Here is a 23,557-nt window from a genome sequence, read left to right as displayed (position 1 = left end):
TGTTCAATATTTACTGCCTACATACACTTTTTTGGCAATACATTTTTCAAGTGAAAGTATTCCATAAGCCTAATGACTTGACTGGCTGTTTATCGTTATGGCTCGTTAAATTCCTTTTACACCAGACCCAGACAACAAACTTATCTAGGAGGGGTGGGGTTTGAAGTATTTTTTAATAACAACTGAATTGTTAAATGATTATCTTATTTATTTGTTAATTCTCAGTTAATTAGTTAGAAGCGAGAAAGAAACCACGCCATTTCCAAATATAAGTAAATGTCAAGCATTTACCTTTGACCTCATAAAAATATTTGTATGTATATAAGTACATATATAAAATATATATGTATGTAGATATACATATGTACATGCAACACAATGAAAAAATAAAATATTACAAAATTACAAAGGGTGTGTATTTAAATATACACTACAATGCCAACCAACAACTTTTAGCTTTTAACACTTTAATTAAAATTTTCACTTTTTAAAACTTTAAGCCTTAAAATATTGATTAAACACCAGAAAAAACCACACAATTCATTACAAATATTTATTTTTGTAATTATTTTCCAACATTTTAATTTTTTTTTTTTTAAATTTCTTAAATAACTTTCATATGCTAGAGATTTGAAAAATAAATTTTTCTTTAATATTTTTTTACTTTTTATTTAAATTTTATATTTGCACTTATTTTACATTAATTACGCGCGCTTTAAATTTTGAGTTTTTCCTTTAATATTTATGTTTTTTTTTGTGTTTTTAATACAACTTTAAGTTGCCTCGATTATTATGGCCAACGTTAGCGAAAAAATTCCGACACCCGCACATTACAAAGTCTCTTAGCCGTTTAAATTGCTGGTTGGTCGTTTCTATAATTTTCCTTATGTGGTCGTGCCATTAAACCATAAATGTAACGGTATTTCCTTATTTTACACACACTCTCACTCACTTTCTCTCTCTCACTCTCTCGTGGAAATAGTGTTCGTATTTATGTTGTTTTTGTAACTCTGTTGCTTTTCGTTTGTTGATTTGTGCGCAAAATCCTGTTGTGTCATGCTTTAGCTTGTAGTGAAGAGCGATTTGTTTTTATTTTTTTTTTGTGGTTTATTTACCTCTGAAGTTAGCTGCAGTTTATTTGTTTGGTGTTTTATTTTTTGTTGTTATTGTCTTCTATATCCAAGTAGTGATAGTAAAAGCTTTTAATTTGGTGGATAAAATAAAAAAGCTTTTAATAGTAAAAGCTCTTAGCTGCAAAATAATTGCATGCACATTGTACTATTTAAACATATACTAGATGTGGTTGGTTGGCTGGTGGATAAAAATATTTCGATTTACCCATTCCATTCATTAACCCTTTGTACACATTCACAATGAAATGCAAATAAGTTTGTTATTCATTCAATACGCATTTTCGATCCCATAAATAGCAAGATCTCAAAATCGACTTTTTGCGAAAAAGAACTTTTTCATTATAGAAAATGAATCTCTGGGGTATTAGAAACATTGTTTGTTCTACGACTTTTTTATTTCTGAATTTTTTGAAAAGATACTGTTATTTTTATGTTACCCCCGAAAATCGCCTTTTTGACTCTTAAAACCAAAAAATTAGGCTTGACAATGTTCCGCAAATTTATCCAGGGGTGTTAGGTCTACATTTTTTCTGAATGTACCAACATCGAAAAAATCCAAATAAGTATTATTTTCTTAAATGTATAAGAAAAATATCATTACCTAACACAAATTTTTTGCAAGAATACCGAAAAATAGATAATTTCAAAACCTTTCAAAAGAGGTATCTGTGATGAAATTTTGACAAAAAATAAGAAATTTAGATGTAAAAGTAATAAATATTACACCGAATCTGTTTTTTATACCCTACACCACCATAGTGGGGAGGGTATTATGCGTTTGTGCAGGTGTTTGTAACGCCCAAAAATATTAGTCTAACACCCACCTTAAAGTATACCGATCGACTTAGAATCACTTTCTGAGTCGATTGAAGATATTTCGTTCAAATTTGGTACATAATATTTTTTCGACCCATGGACCAAGCCTATTGGCTGAAATCGGTCCATTATTTTACCTAGCCCCCAAACAAATGTCCTTCCGAAATTGGGCTTTATCGGTCATAAATGTTTAATTTATAAATATTGCTCCACAAATTCCGCTCCAAATAAGTTTTATATATACAAAATTCATGTCACCAAATTTTGTTACGATCGGTCCATAGCTCCCATATAGACCCGCTTCCGAAAATCTCTTTAACGAGCATAAATCTCTTAAAAATGTTGGTATAAACACAAAATTCAACATAGTTAACTTAAATATAGACATAAATCACACGACCTAATTTCATGGTGATTAAAATATAAAATATTTGACTATTTGAAAAATTAAAAATATAAAATATTTGACTATTTGACTTTTTTGCAAAATCAAAAACTTTTTTTACTTTTTTTCAATTTGCAAAAAAAAAAGTCAAACATTTTTTATTTTTTTCCAAAGATTGAAGAAATAGCTATCTAAACTATTTCGAAACATTTTTTCTAAGAGCAATAGGTAATAAGTTACATCGATGAGAAAAAACACCTGTTTGGAAAAAATTTAAAATATTCCAATTGGAATAATTTTGCTGAAAATTGCATCCCGATTTAATTACTACAAAATCATGGTATTCAAACTAAAACCTTAAAGAATTTCATAAGTAAGAATAATTCTATTAAAAATAATGGAATTTAATCCACTAACGACCAAAAATTAACCCTTTTGCAATCATTAATGCAAACTTTTAGTAATTGTTTAAATCTAATTCATTTTGTAAATTTAAATCAAAAATGTCCTCTTAACTTTCATTAATTTCATCGTCTTGGGAACTTTTCCGCTTTTGTAAGCGCCTATATAAAAATGATGTGGAAATTAATGGATCTGAGGTACAGTTTAATATTAATATTAATTCGGAGCTTAAAAAATCTGTCTTCTCCGCTTCCATTACAGCGTATTTTTGCATCTCAAAAATTTTTCAGCAATATGCAGTAAAATTGATTGCAACAAATCTTTGGTAAGAGTATCATTTGCTTTTATAATTTTTCTTTTAAAATTACAATAATTTATATTCGTGAGTGATTTTCGGAAATGGGTTATATGGGAGCTATGACCAATTATGGGCCGATCGTCATGAAATTAGGTCGTATGATTAATTCCTTTATGAGAGTTGAATTTTATGTGTATATCAACAATTTTAAGAGATTTATGCACGTTAAAGTGATTTTCGGAAGCGGGAGCTATGACTAATTAAGGACCGATCATCATAAAATTAGGTGACATGAGAATGCCTAAGCATCCAGATATTGACTAACCTTGGTGAGGTAGCTGCGTCTAAACATAATGACCTACTGAGATATCTCACGGCTACAACTTAGACATTTGAATATACATAATGATTTAAATGACACTACATCTGAGTGATGTGATCTTGTCAAAACTTGACTGTTCGTTAACTGTTCGCGCTCGGTGAACTACCATGTAAACCAACCAACCAACCACGTCTACAAACTAAATTCTGAGATCATCCAATGCATTCTATAGGAAAAACTGCTGGTATTAAATTACAAAATGAGAATTTAGCAATTTCTTACATAATCCTGCAAACTTTATTCATGAAATGTACTTAATTACAAGCTTAACTTGCATAGATTTTAAATCCATAAAAAATGCTTAAAACTTTCAATTATATTCCATATTTTTGGGGTAAAACTGCTTAAAAATAGGTTTTTAGTGAAAACTTAAGAAACATCTCGAAAATTAACCGTAGATTTAATATTTTTTACATATTAGCCAGAGTTAAATAAAAAATATGTTGTTATGAGAAGCCCTTCTCAAGAATTTTATTTTGTACTAGCTGTCCCGACAAACTTTGTTCTGCCATAGCACACACAAAGTTTGAAGACTCCCACTATAATAGTACTCCAGATGTGCATTAATAAATTTTTACTTTTTATGGGTGGTGACATGCCCATTGCACCTATAAAGGTCAATTTTGAATCTAAACCATCCAGGGACCCAACCAAACACACACAACAAATTTCATCGAAATCGGCCCAGCCGTTAAGGAAGAGTTCAGTTACTAACACACGTACAGAAGAATTATATATACTAGGATCGCCTGGTGGTCAAAATTCGACCACTAATAACAAAATTATACAGTTACTTTGAGTATACGCAAAAATATTTTTCACGATTGTGTACACGTGTATTTAGATGTGCATAAACATGTTGTTGTTGTTTTTCAAGCAAATTTAAAAACACTTTTATGGAAAGAATTTTTAAAAAGAAATTTATATTGTGCACATCTAGAGAAAATAATCTTTTAAACCATATATGTTTCATCAATATTGGTGGACAATAACATACTTAAAAGTGTACCACAAAAAAACGTGTGGCCTATTTATATATAAGACTTGGACAGCCTGGTAGTCAAAATTCGACCACTAATAACGATGTTATACATTTACTTTTGAGTACATATATGCAAAAATATTTTTCACGTGTGTGTACAAATGCTTGTTGTTGTTTTTCAAGCAAATTTAAAATGCTTTTTACCAATTTTATGGAAAAAATTTTTTGAAAAAAAAATTATATTGTGCACATCTAGAGAAAATAACCTTTTAAACCATATAAGTTTCATCAATATTGATGGACAATAACATACTTAAAAGTGTACCACAAAAAAACGTGTGGCCTATTTATATATAAGATAAAGAAGATAGCATCTAGTGTTTCGAAGAAATTCCAAACCTTTTTAAAGTCCAGATTTTTTTAGAGACAAACACAAGGTAATTCAAAAAAAATCTATAGCATTTGGCCAGCGTCAACATTTTTGTTACAGTTTCAATTTTCTGAAGACCCCAGATATCTTCTCGATCCAAATCTTCAATAATTCTGTCAGATATGCTATCGAGAATTTTCCTATTTAAAATCAGCAAAATCGGTCCACAAATAGCTGAGATATGAGAAAAAAACCAGGACAACCTCGATTTTTGACCTGGATTACTAAGTCATTAATATAGACAATATGGATATCTAATGATAAACATTTCAAAGACCTTTGCAACGACGTATATAAGACCATAGTAAGTTGGACCTACAATGGGTCAAAATCGGAAAAAATATTCATTAACTCGATTTTATTTTTCACCAAAAAAAAATTAAAAAACCAAAAAAAAATTTTTAAACTTTAAAAATATTTAAATTTAAAAAAAAAAATAAAAAAATTAAAAAAAAATCCAAAAAATTAAAAAAACAACTTTGAAAAAAAAAAATTTTATTACCTAAAAATATTTAAAATTTGCATTTTGAAGTATAATTTGGTGGAGGGTATATAAGATTCGACACAGCCGAATATAACTCTCTCACTTGTTGTATTTATTAATTAAAAAGCAAACACAAAAGTATTTATCTAAACTTAATTTTCCAACAGATAAAAGAAACAATAACTTTTTGTTTGTATCTATTTATGGTGTATTGAACAAACAAGATCGTGTGCATCAATTAGTTTTTTGTTTTATATTGTGCTTGTTGTAACACCTGTTTTCATACAGGTAAAAGTAAAATATATAAAAAAAAAAACACTCATACAAGAAATAAGATATTTCAACTGCCATATTACAAGAGGCTCAATGGTCTAGGGGTATGATTCTCGCTTTGGGTGCGAGAGGTCCCGGGTTCAAATCCCGGTTGAGCCCGGATATTTTTTATTTATTTTTTTTTTAAATAATATTAAAAAATTACATATTAAAAAATTACACAAGTTTACAATAAAAAATTCTACAATTTTAACAAAAAATAGGTTTCTATTTTTCATACGTTATTTTTTGGGGATTTGAAAGATCATAAAAAATTCGCGTCAAGGTATCTTAATAATTTTTGAAATTTAAAAAGATCTGTTTTGTTTTCAACGAACGAAAGAAAAAATAATTTTGAAAAAAAAATTTTATGCAACTCAAAATTTTACAATTTTTCAAAACAATTAAAAGGGAAATGCCAAAATTCCATGTGGCTGGCAATTATTTTAATAATGAACTTAGAATTTTATTTAAAAGAATCACGATAACGACTGCAACCTCTGCCACTATTTATAACACTGCCATCTGCACTCTAGATTGTTCTTTAACTGTCAAAATTCGAATATTCTAGATCTTACTAATACATACGTCATCTGTGGTGTACTTTCTACAATGTTCTTTAACTGAATATTCGAATTCGAATACAGCGTTGCCAACTTACGATCAAATCAACTGAAAGCTTTTATTTAATAATGCCCACAGATATGTTACAGTTTGCTATTACAGCACTGTTATTTGAAAGCATTATGCTACTTTTAAATAAGCCCTTAAAATCGTTAAAAAAAAAAGTTGTTACGTATTAGTTTGGAGTTTATTAGATATAAGATAATGTTTTCCGGCCTTATATAATGAATGTTTATGCTCGATATAACGAATGTTAAGAAAAATTAAACAAAATCAAACTAACGATAATATTTTTATCAAAAAGTTATACGGGAATACAAAATTATTTTTTTGTTAAGAATAAGTGTGCTGAATTCTCAATAATTGATAAATTCACTGAAATTTATTGTTGGGGGATAAGCTAGTTCCTATGCGCATTTCACTGGTTGCTTAAGCCAGATCATCAGGAAACCTTTCCCAACAATAAAACACTATACCACTTTTCATTGAAATTGAGAAAATTCCAAATGAAATTGAGAATTTCCATTTTAAATTGAGAAAATTCCATTTCAAATTGAGAAAATTTCAAATGAAATTGAGAATTTCAATATGAAATTGAGAATTTCAATATGAAATTGAAAAAATTCCAATTGAGAATTTCCATTTTAAATTGAGATAATTCCAAATGAAATTGAGAAATTCAAATTTTAAATTATTTTAAACTAAAAAAACAAAATTAACGATTATATCAGATGTGAAAAGATGTGGTGAGACCAATTTCAATTTATTTTGTCGTAGAAAACATGGTGTTGGATCCCGAACAGTTCATTCGTTACCTACTGGTGCAATTGGTACCGCAGGAATTATTCAAATGGATAGTCGCAGAGATTCGCTCACTGCCGAAAGCACAAACGAATGGGTCAAAAGTGTTGATAGCAAGAGTTGGGTAATCAGTTATCTGAACTCGTTGTGGTATGTGACAATACCCCTTTTTCATTAGTCATTATCGATATAACGAATTTTTCGCGTTATACCAAGATTTGCCTTTAATACCAAATATATTTGCGAAAAAACCAAATAAAGTCAAGTAAAAATCAAACATTTTAAAATTGAAACTTAAATATCTTGTAAAGTAGGTATAAGAGATAAATTTGAGAACTGAAAAGATTTTCTTTATTATGATATTTGCTTTAATATCTGTCCGTAATAGTTACGAGCTCTATAAAGCTTTGCAAACTAAAGTTAGTCAAATTTGACACCCTGTATCTCACCTTGTAGTCTAAATTTAGTCTAAATTTAAATCTTGTGTCCTCCTGTACGAATTGTTTTCTTCCGATCGACCCCGGATATAAGCGGAATTATCAAGGTTTTTGGGACCAGCATATACAACGAGTTGTTGGAGTGTCGTGAGGCGTGCAAATGAAAATATTTATAAGAACAGAATTAACGCGGTTCATTTTTAAATTTGTTTAACAAATTTTTATGTATTTTCCACCTCAATAGTTGGACGTACTGGATTTTTCCCGATGTTAGATGGCCTAAAAAAATACTTTTTGAATAAAAGTAGATATCAAATACTGCAATTTAAACAATTTGCCTTAAGTACAGAAGACTTGAATTTTCATACAATTTAAAGATTATCAATAATATGAACGAACTATTTACACCTGCATAAAATCGAATGTGACCAAATGATTGACATTGCTTTTGAATCGTTTAATTTTATGTCAAATCCAAATGTTACGCACTCATACCCACCCGTTACTAAGGTAAATATAGCAACAACAAATAATATACCAATAGAGAGTGAAATATCCAAAAAGAATGGGGGAGAATTCACGGTTAGCACATGGTGTGTGTGGGTTTATATTGTGAAATAACGTTTCTTACATGTCTCCGTCAAATTTAGTTCTCGCAAAATGCTTAAGGCTACAACAACGTCCTTTGAAGGAGATACGAGTGAAAAATGTAAATAAATACAATATGGAAAACATCAACAAACATTTATATTATTGGAAAAATGTTATTAAAATATATTTATTAATGTTGTTGTTGTTTATTTACTAATATATATATTGTTCACACCTGCGTTGCCATAGTACCGCGTTATGAATTTATTGGATGACATCTCTGATAAGGGATGGAGTTATGGAACCCCCTAATCAATAACTAAAAAAAAATGTTATCAAAATTTACATGTTTTCGAAAAGTTTGTCAAAATATTATTGTAAAAGTCAACTTTAAATGAAAAACTAACAAACTTTTATTGACATGGAATTGAGTGTTTAAACTAAACATAAAACAAACAAAAAAAACTTACCTTAAATATGACGGACTTTGAGAATTCGGATGATGAGCTTTATGCCAATGAATCGTTTGAGAATGAATCGGATACTGAAGTACCCGAAATGTCGGAATTTGAAAGTGAGACAAGCGAAAATAGTGAAGATAACGATGAGGATGATGATGATGACGATGACGATTTGCCTTCCGTAAAATTGAACACGGTAAGTTGTGACGAAAACAATTAATGTAATAGGATCTGAAAATATATTTAAAAAATGTAGGAACAACAATTATCTAAAGAAAATTTTGTTTCGAACATAAAATTTTCTATAGAAAATGATTTGAAATACATATAAAACTTACGGGATTCACACGATGACTTTTCAGTCATGCAATTTTAGCAAATTCTCTTTTGAATTTGCCTTTACTCCAACCCTCTTGACAACAAAATCATAAAATCATGACTTAAAGTCACAAAAAAAAGTCATCGTGTGAATGCCGAAATTGTCTATAAAAAAATAAGAGATCTATATTCGGCCATTCACCAAAGTTCATTAGATATCAATATAGTCTATATTAATGACTTAGTAATCCAGATATAGATCAAAAATAGCACAAACTTCGAGATGGTCGTAGTTTTTGCTATATCTCCGCTATTTCTGGGCCAGTTTTTCAGTTGAGTTCAACATATAGACGTACATTGCTATATCAACTCCACTTTATGGAGCAAACTTATATTGCCACTCATGGTGAAGAGTATAAAAATCGGTGTACAAAAATACAGTCTCCTACGAAAAGAAGCTTAACTAATTTAACAGAGACAAGTTTAATTCATTCTACTACTTTTCATAGAAAATCGTGAAAGTTGTTATAGAAAAATTACCATAATACATTCGAATCCCGTTTTGTAATTTTCACTTTTTTTGCGATAACCCAGGATAAAGGACATTTTTAAATTTTTAAGGTCATTTAGCAAAGATGATATGTACATACTTGTTATAACATATTGGTAGAGATAAAACTGAATCCTTTCAAAGGTCACAACGTTTGTTAAAATCGAATAACGAGTTCCAAAGTTATTCAATCCAGAACATTCCAACTTAAGATGGCTATAAAATCTGAACCATATACGATTAAGAGTAAAATGGTATGAATTTTAACAAAATCAAACAAGAGAACATTTCATGCACAAACGCGTAATACCTCCGATGACATCCCAGTAGGAACAACATAATGTTGTGTTGCTTTACTTGAAGAACCCGCATTTCCTCCGAATAATCTCAGGTCGTAAAGACAGCTTTGAATATTTCTCCACTGGGTATCATTCAACGAAGGCGACCACACTGGAGCTGCGAAATGGACCTGGCCGACCAATCGTCGGTTTCTTTATCCATTCCCCATGTGCTGGCTAACGCTTTGAGTACCTTGTATCTAAATATTATTTGCTTTGAAATGTGACCCCAAAATTTTTGGATGATTCACAGTCGTTGGACTCCATCGGCTATGACGCCATGTTTAAGATATATGTACCTCCTTCGTCCAAGTCGTGAAGAATATTCGTTGGTGATAGCGGCAGGTTATGTGCAGTGAAGAAGTTGTGTAATTCTCCGGAATAACCATTCACTTGATTGTATATGTCATCAATGTTGTTGTAGAGGGTTTTATGCATTTGTGCTGTTTGTAACGCCCAAAAATATAAGGAACGACTCTGAATCACTTTTTGATTTGATTAGTACTCATCATGATGAAGGTTTCGAATATTAAATTTTCTATAAAAACCATTTCGAACACTCCATAGAAATTTTCCTAGAGCATATTTTCGAACATCGAATTTTGTATAGAAAATGATTTCAAACATAACTGTGTCTTTTCTAAACATATCAAACATAAAATTGTGCATAAAAACCTTTTCGCAAATTAAAAATTTCCGTAGAACTTATTTTCGATGAATAAAATATCCTTACAAAATCTATGGAAAATTAATTCGAACATATAATTTTCTATAGAAAATATTTTCAAACATACAATATTCCATCATTAATTATTTCGAACATAAAATTCTATAGATAATATTTTCGAACAGATAATTTTTTTAAAGAAAAATTAAATTTTCTATAGAAAATCTTTTCGAACATAAAATTGTTATAGAAAATCTTATCGAACATACAACTTAGCATAGAAAAACTTTTCGAGTACAAAATTTTCTGTAGAATAACTTTTTAAATGTTAATTTTCTGTAGAACATCTTTTCGAATATAAAATTTCTATGGAAAAACTTTTCGAACATAAAATTTTCTATTGAAAATATTTTCGAACATAAAATATTCTATTGAAAATCTTTTCAAATATCAAAATTTCTATACCTATTGAAAATTTATAATTATTTTATCATTTATTATTTATTTTTATTTCTTTTCTCAGGGTCCTATTAAAAGGAATAGTTTTTCCAACAATTTCACCACTATCCATAAAACTGATGTCGTACCATTTGCCTCCTCATCCGATGAAGAAGACGATGTAATAGTGGGGCAAACTTTAGCCGAAATAAATACACCCTCAATGCATTTTGAAGATGAACCACCGACACCTGCTCCACGGCACTTACTACCAATTTTTAAAGAAAAAACTCATCACTTGAAAAGTGTAGAAGAAGAAGCACAGGTTAGTTCGGAAGAAATAAGTGAAGAGGAGGATGACGAAGAAGAGGAATTCAAAAGAATACAAGACATGGAAGAGAAATACTTGCAACAGAATTCTGCGAAAACTTTTAAGGAAATAAATAGTGAAGTTATTAAAGGTTCTGTGGTAGAGAAAAATGGAGTTGGAGGTACAGAAAACGAGCAAGGCAGTGAAGAACAAGAGACAGAAAGCTATGATGAAGCAGAGGAAGAACAAGAATCTAATCATGAACTTGAAACAGAAACAAAAGATGAACATCTTGAAGTCCCCCTTAATAAAGAAGACTCTGAAAAAATATATAGTTCAGAACCTCAAAACAATATACCCGATAACACTATAGAGTCGATGGCACAAAACAGTTTAATGCAAATTATACAAAGTTCTTTAGCTAATTTAAAAATTGCTTCAACAAATGACAATGAAGACAACTTTTTAAAGACCACTCAAGCTCTCTTATTAAGCGAAACTGTAACACACAGTATTGACACAGCAAATATAATAAAACCAGAACAAATTACATTGGCTGTAGTAAATGCTCTTAAATGTACGGGTATAACAAACTTACAGTCTCTAGGCAAACTGGAAACTCAAAGTCAAGAATTAATTAAAGTACAAGAAACTGAAGATAAGAAAGATGGGGCAAAGTTGGCCATTGAGTCCAATATCGAATGTGGAAAAGAAAGAGAACTTGAACTGGTTCAGTATGAAGATGACTATGAAGGAGAAGAGGAGACTGCAGCAGAGATAGAAGAAATTCAAAATAATAATCCTGTCGGTGAGGATAATTACGATGACGATCGTGATGTTTATTATGATGCTCACTTTGATTATCGCATTACCAGCAAAACTCCAACCAGTTTTAATTCCGATGATTATATATTCCATGCTAATTTCATAAAGCAATTTCATCGGACGAATTCCACAGATAAATTAAGGTAAATTTAAATTATAATATTTAATTTTTAATATAATTGGGGGATTCAAACGGTCTGCTATTAGGTCGTATTGTCATAATGTAGTAAAAAATGTATGTTAGTTGAAACAAATTCTTGTTGTGCTGCAAACAAAAAAAGTGTTATTTTATGACAAACCAATAAACATAGATATAAAAGTCTTATTAGTATATAACTTTTTTGTTTGAAACCCAACAAAAATTTATTTAAACTAAAAAAATGTTTTATGACATTATGACAATACGACCTAATAGGAAAGAGACAGTTTGAATCCCCAAAATATTTTATTTTCAAATGATATTCTTAAAAAAAATTAATATTCGAAAACGTTTTTTATTGAAAATTGTTTTCTATAGAAAATTTTATATTCCAAAAATATCTTTTCGAGAAATTTTTTTTTTCTTTTCTCAATAGACAATTTTATGATCGAAAAGATTTTCTATGGAATTTAATAGAATAGATTTTCTAAAAACAATTTTAATGGTGGAAAAGATTAAAATTTTTATAATCGACAATATTATTTTTATAGAAAATAATAGTTCTATAGAAAATTTTATGTTTGAAAACATTTTCTGTTGAAAATTGTATGTTCGAAAAAATTTTAATAGATCATTTTATTTACGAAAAGATTATATATGTATACATAGAAACCTTTTTGTTCGCAAACACTTTCTATAGAAAATTTTATGTTCGAAAACACTTTATATTGAATATTTTATGTTCAAAACCATTTTATAATAAAAATTGTAAGTTCACAATTTTTTCTACCAAAAAATTTCATGTTATTTTCTATTGAAACGATTTTCTACAGAATTTAATTGAATAGATTTTTTAAAAACATTTTTATGTTCGAAAATATTATTTTCTATAGAAAATTTCATGTTCGAAAACATCTTCTATATCAAATTGTATGTTCGAAAAGATTATCTGTACAAAATTGTATGTTCGAAAATATTTTCAATATAAAATTTTGTGTTCGAAAAAATTTTCTATAGAAAATTTTATGTACGCTTTCTTATAAATTTTTATGTTCGAAAATAATTTCTATGAAAAATTTTACGTTCGAAAAAAATTTGTATAAAAAATTTTATGTTCTAAAAATTTTCAATATAAAATTTTATGTTCGAAAATATTTTCTATAGAAAATGTTATGTAGGAAAACGCTTTCTATAAAAATGTTTATGTTTGAAAAGATTTACAAAGTAATTTTTATGTTCGTAATGTATGTTCGAACATATTTTCTATAAATATTTTATTTTCAAAAACATTTTCTACAGAAATTTTTATGTTCGAAAAGATTTTGTATAAATTAATGTATGTTCGAACACATTTTCTATAAATATTTTATTTTCAAAAACATTTTCTATAGACAATTTTATGTTCGAAATGATTTGGTATAAAAAATGTTACATTCGAAAACATCTCCTACAGAAAATGTTGTGTTTAAAATGATTTTCTATGGAAAATGTTTTATTGAAGAGGTTTTCTCTATATTTTTTATAAAATTTGCGTTTGAATATATTTGAATGGAAAAGTTTATGTTCGAAATCATTTTATATAGAAAATGTTATGTTAAAAATTATTTCTATAGAAAAAAAATATGTTAAAAAAATAGTTTTATAGGGAAAATTTAAGTTCGAAAATGTTTTCTTTTCTATAATTTTGAGTTCGAAATGATTTTCTATGAAACATTTTGTTTCAAAAGATTTTCCATGGAATAAAGTTGAATGTATTTTTAACGAATAATCAAATTTTAATTTATTTACAGAGTAAAACCACACCCTCGCAAAAGCATGAGCTTTTCCAATGAGCGCATGCGTGAAATCGAAAGACACAATCAAATACTCCTGCGTAAAATTCTAACACAGAAGCCCACATACACACTCAAAAGCAAGCCATCACAACCTTCCATACAAAAGGTAACAAATAAACATATTTTTCTTTAATAAAGGTTACTTAATCTTTCTCTACCTCAGATACCTTCTCAAAGTAACGCACGTCTTACTACCTCGGCAGTGAATCGCAAAAAGCAACAACGACAAATTGATTTGGATAATCAAGTATTGAAACGAAAAATTGAGGCAATTTCCCTGCGCAGGCGGCCACTGATTCCTTAATGTGAACTAAAGTTTTAGAGAATTCTAGTGAAACAAGAAGTGCTTTGTAATTTAAACTGCAATTGTTAGAAGGATCAGTGAGTTTGCGTAGAAATAAAAATATATATTTTAATTTTTTTTTAAACTTTACAAATAAATTTAGATATATTAACAATCAAGTAATTTTCTTAATATAACAATATAAAAAACAATCAATAAATTTTCTTAAATTGCAACTTCATCGGCTTTTTCGGTGACAAAATTTTCACCCAATGCCTTGACCACCTTAAAAGCAGCTTCACCATTTTTCTCTATAAACGCCGCCTCATTGGACTCTTTTGATTTGGCTCGCTTTTCCAATTCCAGGTAAATAAGTTGACCAATCTATTATGGAAATACAAATGTTTTAAAAATTCACAATTGTGGATTACAAGAGAACTTACATAAACATCAATTGCTGCATACATGAGTTGGTTTTCATCCAAAGGTATTACATGCCATTTACTCATGCGGACTTTTTTGTTTTTGTCTATGGCCTTATCCACCTGAATTTTTGTTTGTTTTACAAATTAGATTGTGAGTTAGAAAAGGTCTACATGTGAAAATTAAATATAGAGAGGAAGAATGTTTGTACTTACCGCATAATTAGCTAAACGATCTAAACTCCAGCGACCACCAGTCTCACAAACTTGATTACACCACACACCCAAATCTAAACCATTGACAATGAGATCATCAGAGTTCACTTCAGCGAAGTCACGACCCAGTTTACGGAAATCACTAAACACAGGGACAAAAATTAACAATATTATAAAAGAAAAGAATTTGATTAAATTCTCTTATAGGCAGAGAAATGTTAGTATGAGATAAAATCAAAAATGTGAAGAACAAACATATTTTTTGAAGACTCAAATTAAAAAACTTCGGTAATAGAATCTTTGAATTGAATTAGCAATCAGGTTCGTCAGAATATTTAAAGTGATAAATAGAAAAGACCTAATTTCATAACTAAAATTTACGTACCCAATTGTCGACTATTGCTAGTAAACTGTTAAACAGTTTTTTTTTTTCTAAAACAATCAACACTTTATTTTGTCTAATTGTGTTTAAAACTAAAATGAAAATCTTTTGTCATTGCGTTTTGCCGCAATTCTGCTAATTACCAACAATTTTGCTATCTAAATCTAAAAAAAACTTAAGTTTTAAGCATTTTGCAATAAAGATGTATACAAAATCTTTAACAATATTGTGTAACTTCACTTACTTTTTCACATTAACACCATGCAAACGGACACGCTTGTGCTTGAGCAAAGCCACCAGGGCTGCAGGCAGTTTCTTAATATTAGTTAATTGAAATACATAACAAGTAGTTAACTCTGCACAAATTTGTATAACCGCCGACTTGCCGGGACCAGTTTGAAATGAAAATGGCCATTCCATGTCAAAGGCTATGGGTACTAAACCATCACCGGGTTGTTTTTCAACCCATTGCCTACAAATTAAAATAAAATTATTATTAATCAAACCATTATGGCTTCCCCAACAAAACCAAAAACTTACAGCAAATTGTCCGATGCTTCAGCAATATCATGGGCTTCTGTGTAATATTTGATCGCCCCGCTATATTTAATAAAAGATAAAGGTTTTTTTTTGGTTTCCTTTTCTGGAGTTTCTGGTGAATCCTTTTGGCCACCTTCTTCGGCCATGGAGCGTGTGCTGCGCGTTGAACGAGTGCTGCGTCTTTTGGGGGGATTTTCCTCATTTTCTTTGTCTAGTTTGGTCTACATTAAAAAATAATACAATAACATCGATTTAGGCTTCTGAAAATTTAAAACCCACCTTTTTTTGTGTTTCAGCATCAGTTTTTGATTTTGTACTTTTTAGCGCACGCTTGCCAGCCATCTTTTATTGGAATAAATTTAAATTTTTGCTATGAAATAGGTCTATAAATATCAACAACTTTAATGCGAATGATAAAAATTTTGTTGTGTTTATATTATTTTGCAACAAAATTGTGAATTTGAGCGCCAAAACTAGTTTTGATGTTGTTGCCAACTATTATTGTCTAATGGCCGTTTTTACACTAATGATTTCACTCTATTAAAATTTAAGCTGTAAGCACGGTTGCCAGATTTGACGATTTTAAGGGTCCAATATGTTTTCATTGTATTGACACTCACAGTATGTCGCTATCAGAATAAAATTCACATCCAATTAATAAATAGCAAAATTCTTTAATGAACAGTCTTAAAATATGGCCCCTTGTCGATAATAAATTCATAAATTATATAAACGAGTTAAACATACTGAAAATACACATCAAAGTCCCTATAACAATTTATATTTTCATAATTTGTTAATATGGCAGAACAACGTTTCACTCAGCAATTTTTAATCAATTTAAAACATAGTATAAATCACCTAACGACTTTTATTTTTTGTAGAGTAATACAAAAGTCCTTCGTATTCTTTGGAATTATGTTAAATGAAACAAAGTTTATATATTTTTGATCAGATGGATAAAAGGAAGTGATTCAGACGTCATCAACATCTCAGAATTTCGCGGAGATCTATTCGCTTTTAAACCCATTCGAAAATGTTTGTGGATGTGACATTATATGCTCAGCACATAATTAAGTAAGCATAACTGACGCTGTGGGATAAACGAAACGTAGTTTTCGGTGCCCAAATTAACTTCAAGTTTAGTACAAGTGATTTTAATTGAATTTGTTTATTTTTAATTTAAACCCCTTTCACACTAGGCAATTTAGTTGCGCAAGTCTCTTGCCCAACAACAAAACAGCATGTAAAATTTTCTTCTCCTTAAACCGGCATTACCTCTGGCATCTACAAACACAAGAGACTTGCCCAACTAAATTGCATAGTGTGAAAGGGGTCTTATGGATAAATCTATGCAAATTTCTTGTTTTTCTTCATTTATTCCAAGGTATTTTAGACTCCCCACATTATTGAATACAAATTTTGGGTATATGTACTGTATTTGTTTTTTACCGAGTAATTGTAAAAAATCGCGTTAAAAAGTTTTCTTCGAATATTTCCTCAATTATTTGTCCCATATATGAACAGAGTACTAGGCTATACATCTGTTTTTTTTTTTAAATTAACGGTTATGCTTTAATAAAATATCCTGCTTCTGGCAGCTTGAAAACAATTTGTAGTAGTTGGTAACGCAAATTTAAAACAGCTGTGGTAAAAATACCGCTTTTTGCAAACAAACATAACCTCAAATCAACAAAAAATACAAATCGAAATAGGAAAGCAAATTTTAATAATTTAATAAATTAAAACATAAATAATGGGTGATACAAAAGTAAATACATTTTTTATATCGGAGAAAATCTCTAAAGTGCGCTGGGTGCCGGAACAGCTAAAAGAAAGTGAACGTTTTTTAAGTGGCAGCTGGGACATGCCCAAAAATTTTGTTCGAATTTGGCGTCTGCAAAAGAATCAGTATGTTGACGATTACAATGAATATGTGCCCAGATGTAATGATAAGTTTGCCATGCCGGGGGATGTAACGGGCCTAGAATTTGTAACAGATGAAGCGGCCATAGTGAGTTGTAGCGATGGTAAGAAAATTGAGAGATAAATCAAAAGCTAAATTTATTTAATAAGATATTTTCTTTAGGCCGCATAACTTTATTGAAAATTAAGAAGGCCGTTGAGGAAGATACTTTGCAGGAGGAAGGCAAAAGTGAGGTTTTACATCATTTTGAGGCTAGCGGAGATGCTGCTTGCTGTACTGCTATTTCTGTGTATGGCAAGGAGGTGGCTACTGTGGGCGAAGATGGCCGTTTAAATATCGTTGATACCCAGGCACATTTGGCTACTAGACGTTCTATAGAGGCAGATAGTTTGTCTTTACTCTCAGTACTTTATGTTAATCCTCAAGAGGTTCTGGTGGCCAATCGTATGGGTGTCATACGCATGTTTGATATACGCTCATCCGCCGAAGCAACACCATCAGCTGCTTTTATGACTTCCTGTGAAGACGATAAATCCTCAAATTATGTCTCCTGTTTAACTTCTCATCCCACTCAGCCCCATATTGTGCTGGCCGGTTCCGAAGAAGGTTCTATTACCGTTTGGGACTTGCGCAATCCTGGCTATCCCGCCTCTTATCTATCTGCCCATAACAGTCCTATCACTGATATTGGTTTTCATCGATCCGACCCCTCTAAATTGTTTTCCACTGCCGAAAGTGGTGAATTGTGGTTGTGGTCTCAACATTCCTCCATGGGTGTCGCCAGTGCCATGGAACCTTCCAACACAGACAACATCAACCCCTGGCTAAATGGTGAACGTGCCAAAAATCGCATTAGTGTGACTTCTTTAATATCGGATTTGCGCAAATCAATTAATACATTTGATTCCCAAAGTTCAAAAATAATCTGTGGCAGTGATAGCGAAGCGTTTTATTTTGTTGATAATATTTTATAAACCGTAGAAGGATTTCCTGCTAGTCCTAAGTTCGTATTTTTATTATTTTTCTAAGTTGTATGTTTTGTTTTACTTATTAAAACTTTAAATTTTTTTATACAGAGAATTCAAATGCATACAAAGTGTTTCAAGATTTACAAAAATTATTCAAGAATACAAAATGAAATATGACAGCCAAAGATACGCTTTTTAAACATGTTTATTACAAAAGCGACATTTCAAGATCCCAGCTGTTTCAAATTAAATTCAAGACTCAAAATTACTCAAGACTATAATCTTTAAAAGCAAATTTGAAATTTGTGCAGTAGGAATAAGGTAAGCTTCTCTTTCATTACTTAATTTTCATAGAGAACAAATTAAACAAATGATTATGAAAATTTGTCTACAATTGTCAGGAAAAAAACCATGTAATATGAAAAAAAGGAGCAACTGAATCTGCTATCCTGTATTCTGTTATACACTGAAAGAAAAAGTCTTGTATATATTTTTGTAAAAATATGGTTGGTGGAAATCAGGCTTTTGAGGGAAAGCTGTATTTTTGGTGAAATTTTTTTTAGGGACCGAAAATAACACTTTTGATTTTTTAAAGAAAAAAATGTAAGACAAGAAAATATCGGAGAACAACGTCAACCATATTAATGTGTATATTGATTTGAAAAGTTATGTAGAGTTCGTATCTGTTCGTAATTGAAGGGACAGATATCAGCTATAGTCTAACATAGGTTGCTATTTAAAATTGAGAAAATCGGCCCAAACATGGCTGAGATATAAGCCAAAAGCCATGACTACCACGATTTGTTGTTGTTTTTACTATGTATGTATGTATGCAGACGTTGATACATACTAGGGTATTCAAATTCGATTTTTCTCTTGTTCGAATAAAACGAATAATTCGAATAAGATATTTTAACTTGTTCGAATATCGAATAATTTAATTTTTTTTAATCAAGTAAAGAATGAAGTTTTGATGTCGTTTTTTTATTATTTTATTGTAAAAGAAAAACAAAAAATAACGTTAAAGTTAACAATTCAAGTATTCGAAAACAAAGGCCATCATTAAATTATCATCAGAAATATTCTGATGAGATTCCTTCCCGATTTCAAGTACAATATAAACGTATTAAGATATTTTTTACGTCGTTCATTAATTCGTGTTCTAAAATGAGTAACTAATTATTTAGTAAATCTATCAACGTTGCCAAATCTTTGCTTAATCAAGTGCTCTTGGGAAATTACGCAAATCTGTCAACAGTTTGATATCATTGTCAGTGAACGTGGCTAATTTGAAGTCAGACAGTGCATGATTGACGCATTTGTTACAATGTTAGAGAAAGATGTCCAACGATGTTTAACATCATGTACAAGACGAACTCCATGTTTTTCTTGCAACAAAACGTAAGTTTGCAATGTTTTGTGTTTATCATTAGATTTATTAAATACTAGATGACCGCCCCGGTTTCGCCCGGTAGCTACTTACTAATGTTAGTTCTTCAAGGTTCTCCAACAAATTTCTCTTATTAATAAAAGTGAGAAATGAAAAGAAGGCAATATTTTAAAAATTTAAATTTTTAAATTTTTTTTTTTACAAACCATCTACTGAAAATTTTGAATCGAATAAAAAGAAATCAGCCAAATCGCTCTAGCCGTTGTAACGTGATGTCATTACATATATGGACCATTTCATTTTTATATACAGTGGTCGACATAAGTCTATTTTTGCCACTTTATGAGAGAAAACCTGGTAAATAAAAAAATAATAATGCAGTTTTGTTTGAAATCTAATTTTATTGCTATGTACCAAAAAAAATGTTGTTGCAATGTAAACTTGCAAAATTATTCAAACAAAAAACATTGACATAAGTCTACATACGACCACAGCATGTCCTGGTTTTTTTTGAATACTAACAGATAAGCATGCAATTTATTAAATCTACAGTTCAAACAATATTCAGTAACTTTGAAAACACTGGTAAAGTTAAAAACAAGCTGCGAAGTGGTCGCCCCAAGAAACTACATCGTAGAAGAAGTCAACAAAAACTCAAAAGTAAATACCACAAAATTGGCCAAAGAACTCGCAACAAGATCAGAAGTTATTGTTCATCAACGAACAATTCAAAGAACCTTAAATAATAATGGTAATTAAAGCAGAACTCCTTGTAAATTAGCGAACGGATCGCAAACATAGAATTCTGGAAGCGAGTTTTGTTCACTGATGAGTTGAAGTATAACATATTTGGTAGTGATGGGAGAGATAAAGTATGGCGTAAAACAAATACAGCAATGGATCCGAAAAACTTATTTGCTACAGTTAAGCATGGTGGTGACAGTGTGATGTTTTGGGGTACTGTCGCTGCTTCTGGAGTGGGAAAGTTAGTGTTTATTGAGGATAATATGGATCGTTGTCAGTACAAATCCAATTTGGAACAAAATTTGAGAGCATCCGTTGATATTTTAACTCTTGGTTAAAGTTGGATTTTTCAGCAAAATAACGATCCGAAACATTGGTCTCAAATTGTCAAAGATTGGTTACTCTACCATGCCCCATGACAATTGTATTCGCTGAAAAATGTTTATTTAGTTTACAGATCGTATGTAGACTTTTGTCAACATATTTTTTTAATTTTTTCTGAATAAAAGCTAAATTAATTATAAATTTAACGATATTTTTTTGTTATATTACTAAAAATGCATTTGAAATATAATTGCATCATTACTTTTACTTATTATGATTTAGAAGTCCGCGAGTTACGAAAATAATGGTCGTACGTAGACTTTTGTCGGTTACTGTATATAGATTTTGCAACACTTACGTACGCGGTTAATAACATCACTTATATATATTTTAAAATAAAGGCCTTCGTCTATTTCAATGTAGTCATTATAAATGTCATCCTCAATATCACTTTCGACGACCGTTTCAAAATTACATTCGCCATCACTTTCAACACTACTATAATCTATGTTAATATTTTGATTATTAATTGTGATTCTGCTAATATTTCGCCATATGTTTACACCACGGCCGCAACGTTATGTTTAGACCCTAAAATTTATGTTTCGAAATCTATTCCAGAATCATTCAATCGTTTTTTTTACAAAATAACATACATAAGTCATATTATTACGTATTTAAATTCGGAATTATGAAAAATTTTAAGTCATTTTATAAATTTAAATACAGTGCCGAACTTAAGTATTGGCTCAGGATGCTCGCTTATCTAGCTCTTCCCACAGATGCTCTATACATGCGAAATATTGTATGAATGCCACATACGTCCAGTATAGCCCGAATGTTTGGGATCATTGTCATGTTGAAAAGTGAAAGAAAATGGTAAATTTAACTTTTCTGCACTTCTCCTGAGGTGTATCCATATATTTCACTTTGTCCATTATTTCGTCAATGAACACCAGCTCTCCAACCCCTGCAGCGGACATACAACAGCACACAATTACCTCTCCAGCACCATGTTTTACTATTGAAGCAATATTTTGTTTTTCCACCTCTGTATTGGTTTTTCTCTATACCATTTGAACGCCATCAGAGCGAAAAATATTAAATTTGTTTCCATCAGAGAATAGCACTTGATGCTAAAAATCATGTGGCTTACGTAAATTCCTAAACGGCATATTCTTAACGCTTTTGGTTCACAAGTGAAATAAATGGTTTACGTCTAACAATACGACAACTATAGTTTGTCCTCTGGAGCACTCTTCTGGCTATTGCTGCGTGAACTTCTTTCCCAAACACTTCTTTAATTTCTGCAGCAACCTGTTTTGAATATATTTTTGGACATAACTTGGCCTTTTTGATTATATGGCTGTATTTAAATTTGAAGAATCTGGTGGGGAATTTTTCGTATTTTTATTATTAGTAAATAATATTGCAAAATTGTTGAAATGAAGTAGGTGGTATTTTGTAGGAAATTCATCAATCTATATGGCTTTTAAATGGACCTTAAAGTACAATGAGCATTCTGTGCCAATACTTAAGTGCGGCACTGTATATACATATGTAGATTTATTCGATTATTCTACATAAAATTGTTCGAATTATTTGTTAATCGAAAATGTCCATTTTTAAATTCTAAACAAAGTTTTAAAGCAAAATTTCCACTTTTTAATATTTTGTTCTAATAGTAATGCGATGTTTAGTATTTTATTTCTTAATAAATATCTGAAAAGTTTAACGTCCTATGTAACTCCTTTCGAAAAGAAATTCGTTCGAATTTGTATGCTTTATGCATTGTATTACGAAAGTGTTTCGTTTCGAATCGAATTACATAATAACCCCCCCTGGATTTGTTTTAATTTATTTTTTATGTTTAACATCATGGACAAAATCTTTGTAAAGTAGTGTCATATGAGAGCTTCAGATTAATCGTAATAATAACACAAATTCTATATTTTTGTTTTTTAGATAAAAATCATTTATTTTTATATTTATTATAGTTATTTGTTTGATTTTAAATATAGTATGTATATGTATTTATATTTGACTTATATTGAATTGAAAAATAAAAACACTATAGAACGTTTAAGCTTAAAGATTGACTAGAGTTTTAAAATTCTAGCTTTTCATTATAATTATTATTTATTTGTTTGTTTATTTATTTTGTTAATTTGTATGTATGATTTAATGGTTTAAAAAGAAGGTAGAGAAGGAAATTTTGAAATTCATTTGAAGCACCCTGACTTATAGCTAAAATTATTTTTGTTTTTTTTCCAACTTTTGTTTTCCCTTTTATATACTCATTCAATTTTAAATTATTTAAATATTTTGGACGAAAAATAAAATACAATGAAGACCAAAATGTAATCTTCTTTTTTTAATTATGCGTGTTTTTTTGTTTTTCTT

At 30.0% G+C, this 23,557-nt stretch overlaps 3 protein-coding genes and 1 non-coding gene across 4 annotated transcripts; 3 read left to right on the top strand and 1 right to left on the bottom strand.

Annotated features, from left to right (window-relative positions):
• The first annotated feature begins 5,672 nt into the window (after positions 1-5,672).
• On the top strand, positions 5,673-5,744 carry TRNAP-UGG (transfer RNA proline (anticodon UGG)). The gene has a single exon. It is a non-coding gene; the product is annotated as a tRNA-Pro (tRNA).
• Positions 5,745-8,493: 2,749 nt separating this feature from the next.
• hmw (hemingway) lies at positions 8,494-14,376 on the top strand. Its single transcript, XM_065515705.1, has 4 exons — positions 8,494-8,734; positions 10,935-12,127; positions 13,914-14,064; positions 14,122-14,376. The coding sequence occupies exons 1-4, from the start codon at positions 8,555-8,557 to the stop codon at positions 14,260-14,262; spliced, it is 1,665 nt and encodes a 554-aa protein (XP_065371777.1). The 5' UTR covers positions 8,494-8,554; the 3' UTR covers positions 14,263-14,376.
• WRNexo (WRN exonuclease) lies at positions 14,345-16,235 on the bottom strand. Its single transcript, XM_065515707.1, has 6 exons — positions 16,081-16,235; positions 15,802-16,022; positions 15,506-15,733; positions 14,880-15,021; positions 14,685-14,786; positions 14,345-14,625 (listed from the first exon to the last, which is right to left on the bottom strand). Exons 1-6 carry the CDS (start codon positions 16,141-16,143, stop codon positions 14,467-14,469), a joined length of 915 nt encoding a protein of 304 aa, XP_065371779.1. The 5' UTR covers positions 16,144-16,235; the 3' UTR covers positions 14,345-14,466.
• Positions 16,236-17,523: 1,288 nt separating this feature from the next.
• Nup43 (Nucleoporin 43kD) lies at positions 17,524-18,848 on the top strand. The gene is made up of 2 exons (XM_065515706.1): positions 17,524-17,831; positions 17,891-18,848. Exons 1-2 carry the CDS (start codon positions 17,558-17,560, stop codon positions 18,700-18,702), a joined length of 1,086 nt encoding a protein of 361 aa, XP_065371778.1. The 5' UTR covers positions 17,524-17,557; the 3' UTR covers positions 18,703-18,848.
• The last annotated feature ends 4,709 nt before the right edge of the window (positions 18,849-23,557 follow it).

Source organism: Calliphora vicina, chromosome 1 (assembly GCF_958450345.1).
Source record: "Calliphora vicina chromosome 1, idCalVici1.1, whole genome shotgun sequence".
Classification (NCBI taxonomy): Eukaryota; Metazoa; Arthropoda; class Insecta; order Diptera; family Calliphoridae; genus Calliphora; species Calliphora vicina.
This window is presented reverse-complemented; position numbering and strand designations above follow the sequence as displayed.

Coding starts and splice junctions, on each gene's coding strand:
- hmw (XM_065515705.1), top strand. CDS start 8,555: ATGACGGACTTTGAGAATTCGGATGATGAGCTTTATGCCAATGAATCG. Junction 12,128..13,913: donor AATTCCACAGATAAATTAAG/GTAAATTTAAAT, acceptor ATTTATTTACAG/AGTAAAACCACACCCTCGCA. Junction 14,065..14,121: donor CACAACCTTCCATACAAAAG/GTAACAAATAAA, acceptor TCTCTACCTCAG/ATACCTTCTCAAAGTAACGC.
- WRNexo (XM_065515707.1), bottom strand. CDS start 16,143: ATGGCTGGCAAGCGTGCGCTAAAAAGTACAAAATCAAAAACTGATGCT. Junction 15,734..15,801: donor GAAGCATCGGACAATTTGCT/GTAAGTTTTTGG, acceptor TTTAATTTGTAG/GCAATGGGTTGAAAAACAAC. Junction 15,022..15,505: donor CATGGTGTTAATGTGAAAAA/GTAAGTGAAGTT, acceptor CCCTGTGTTTAG/TGATTTCCGTAAACTGGGTC.
- Nup43 (XM_065515706.1), top strand. CDS start 17,558: ATGGGTGATACAAAAGTAAATACATTTTTTATATCGGAGAAAATCTCT. Junction 17,832..17,890: donor CATAGTGAGTTGTAGCGATG/GTAAGAAAATTG, acceptor TATTTTCTTTAG/GCCGCATAACTTTATTGAAA.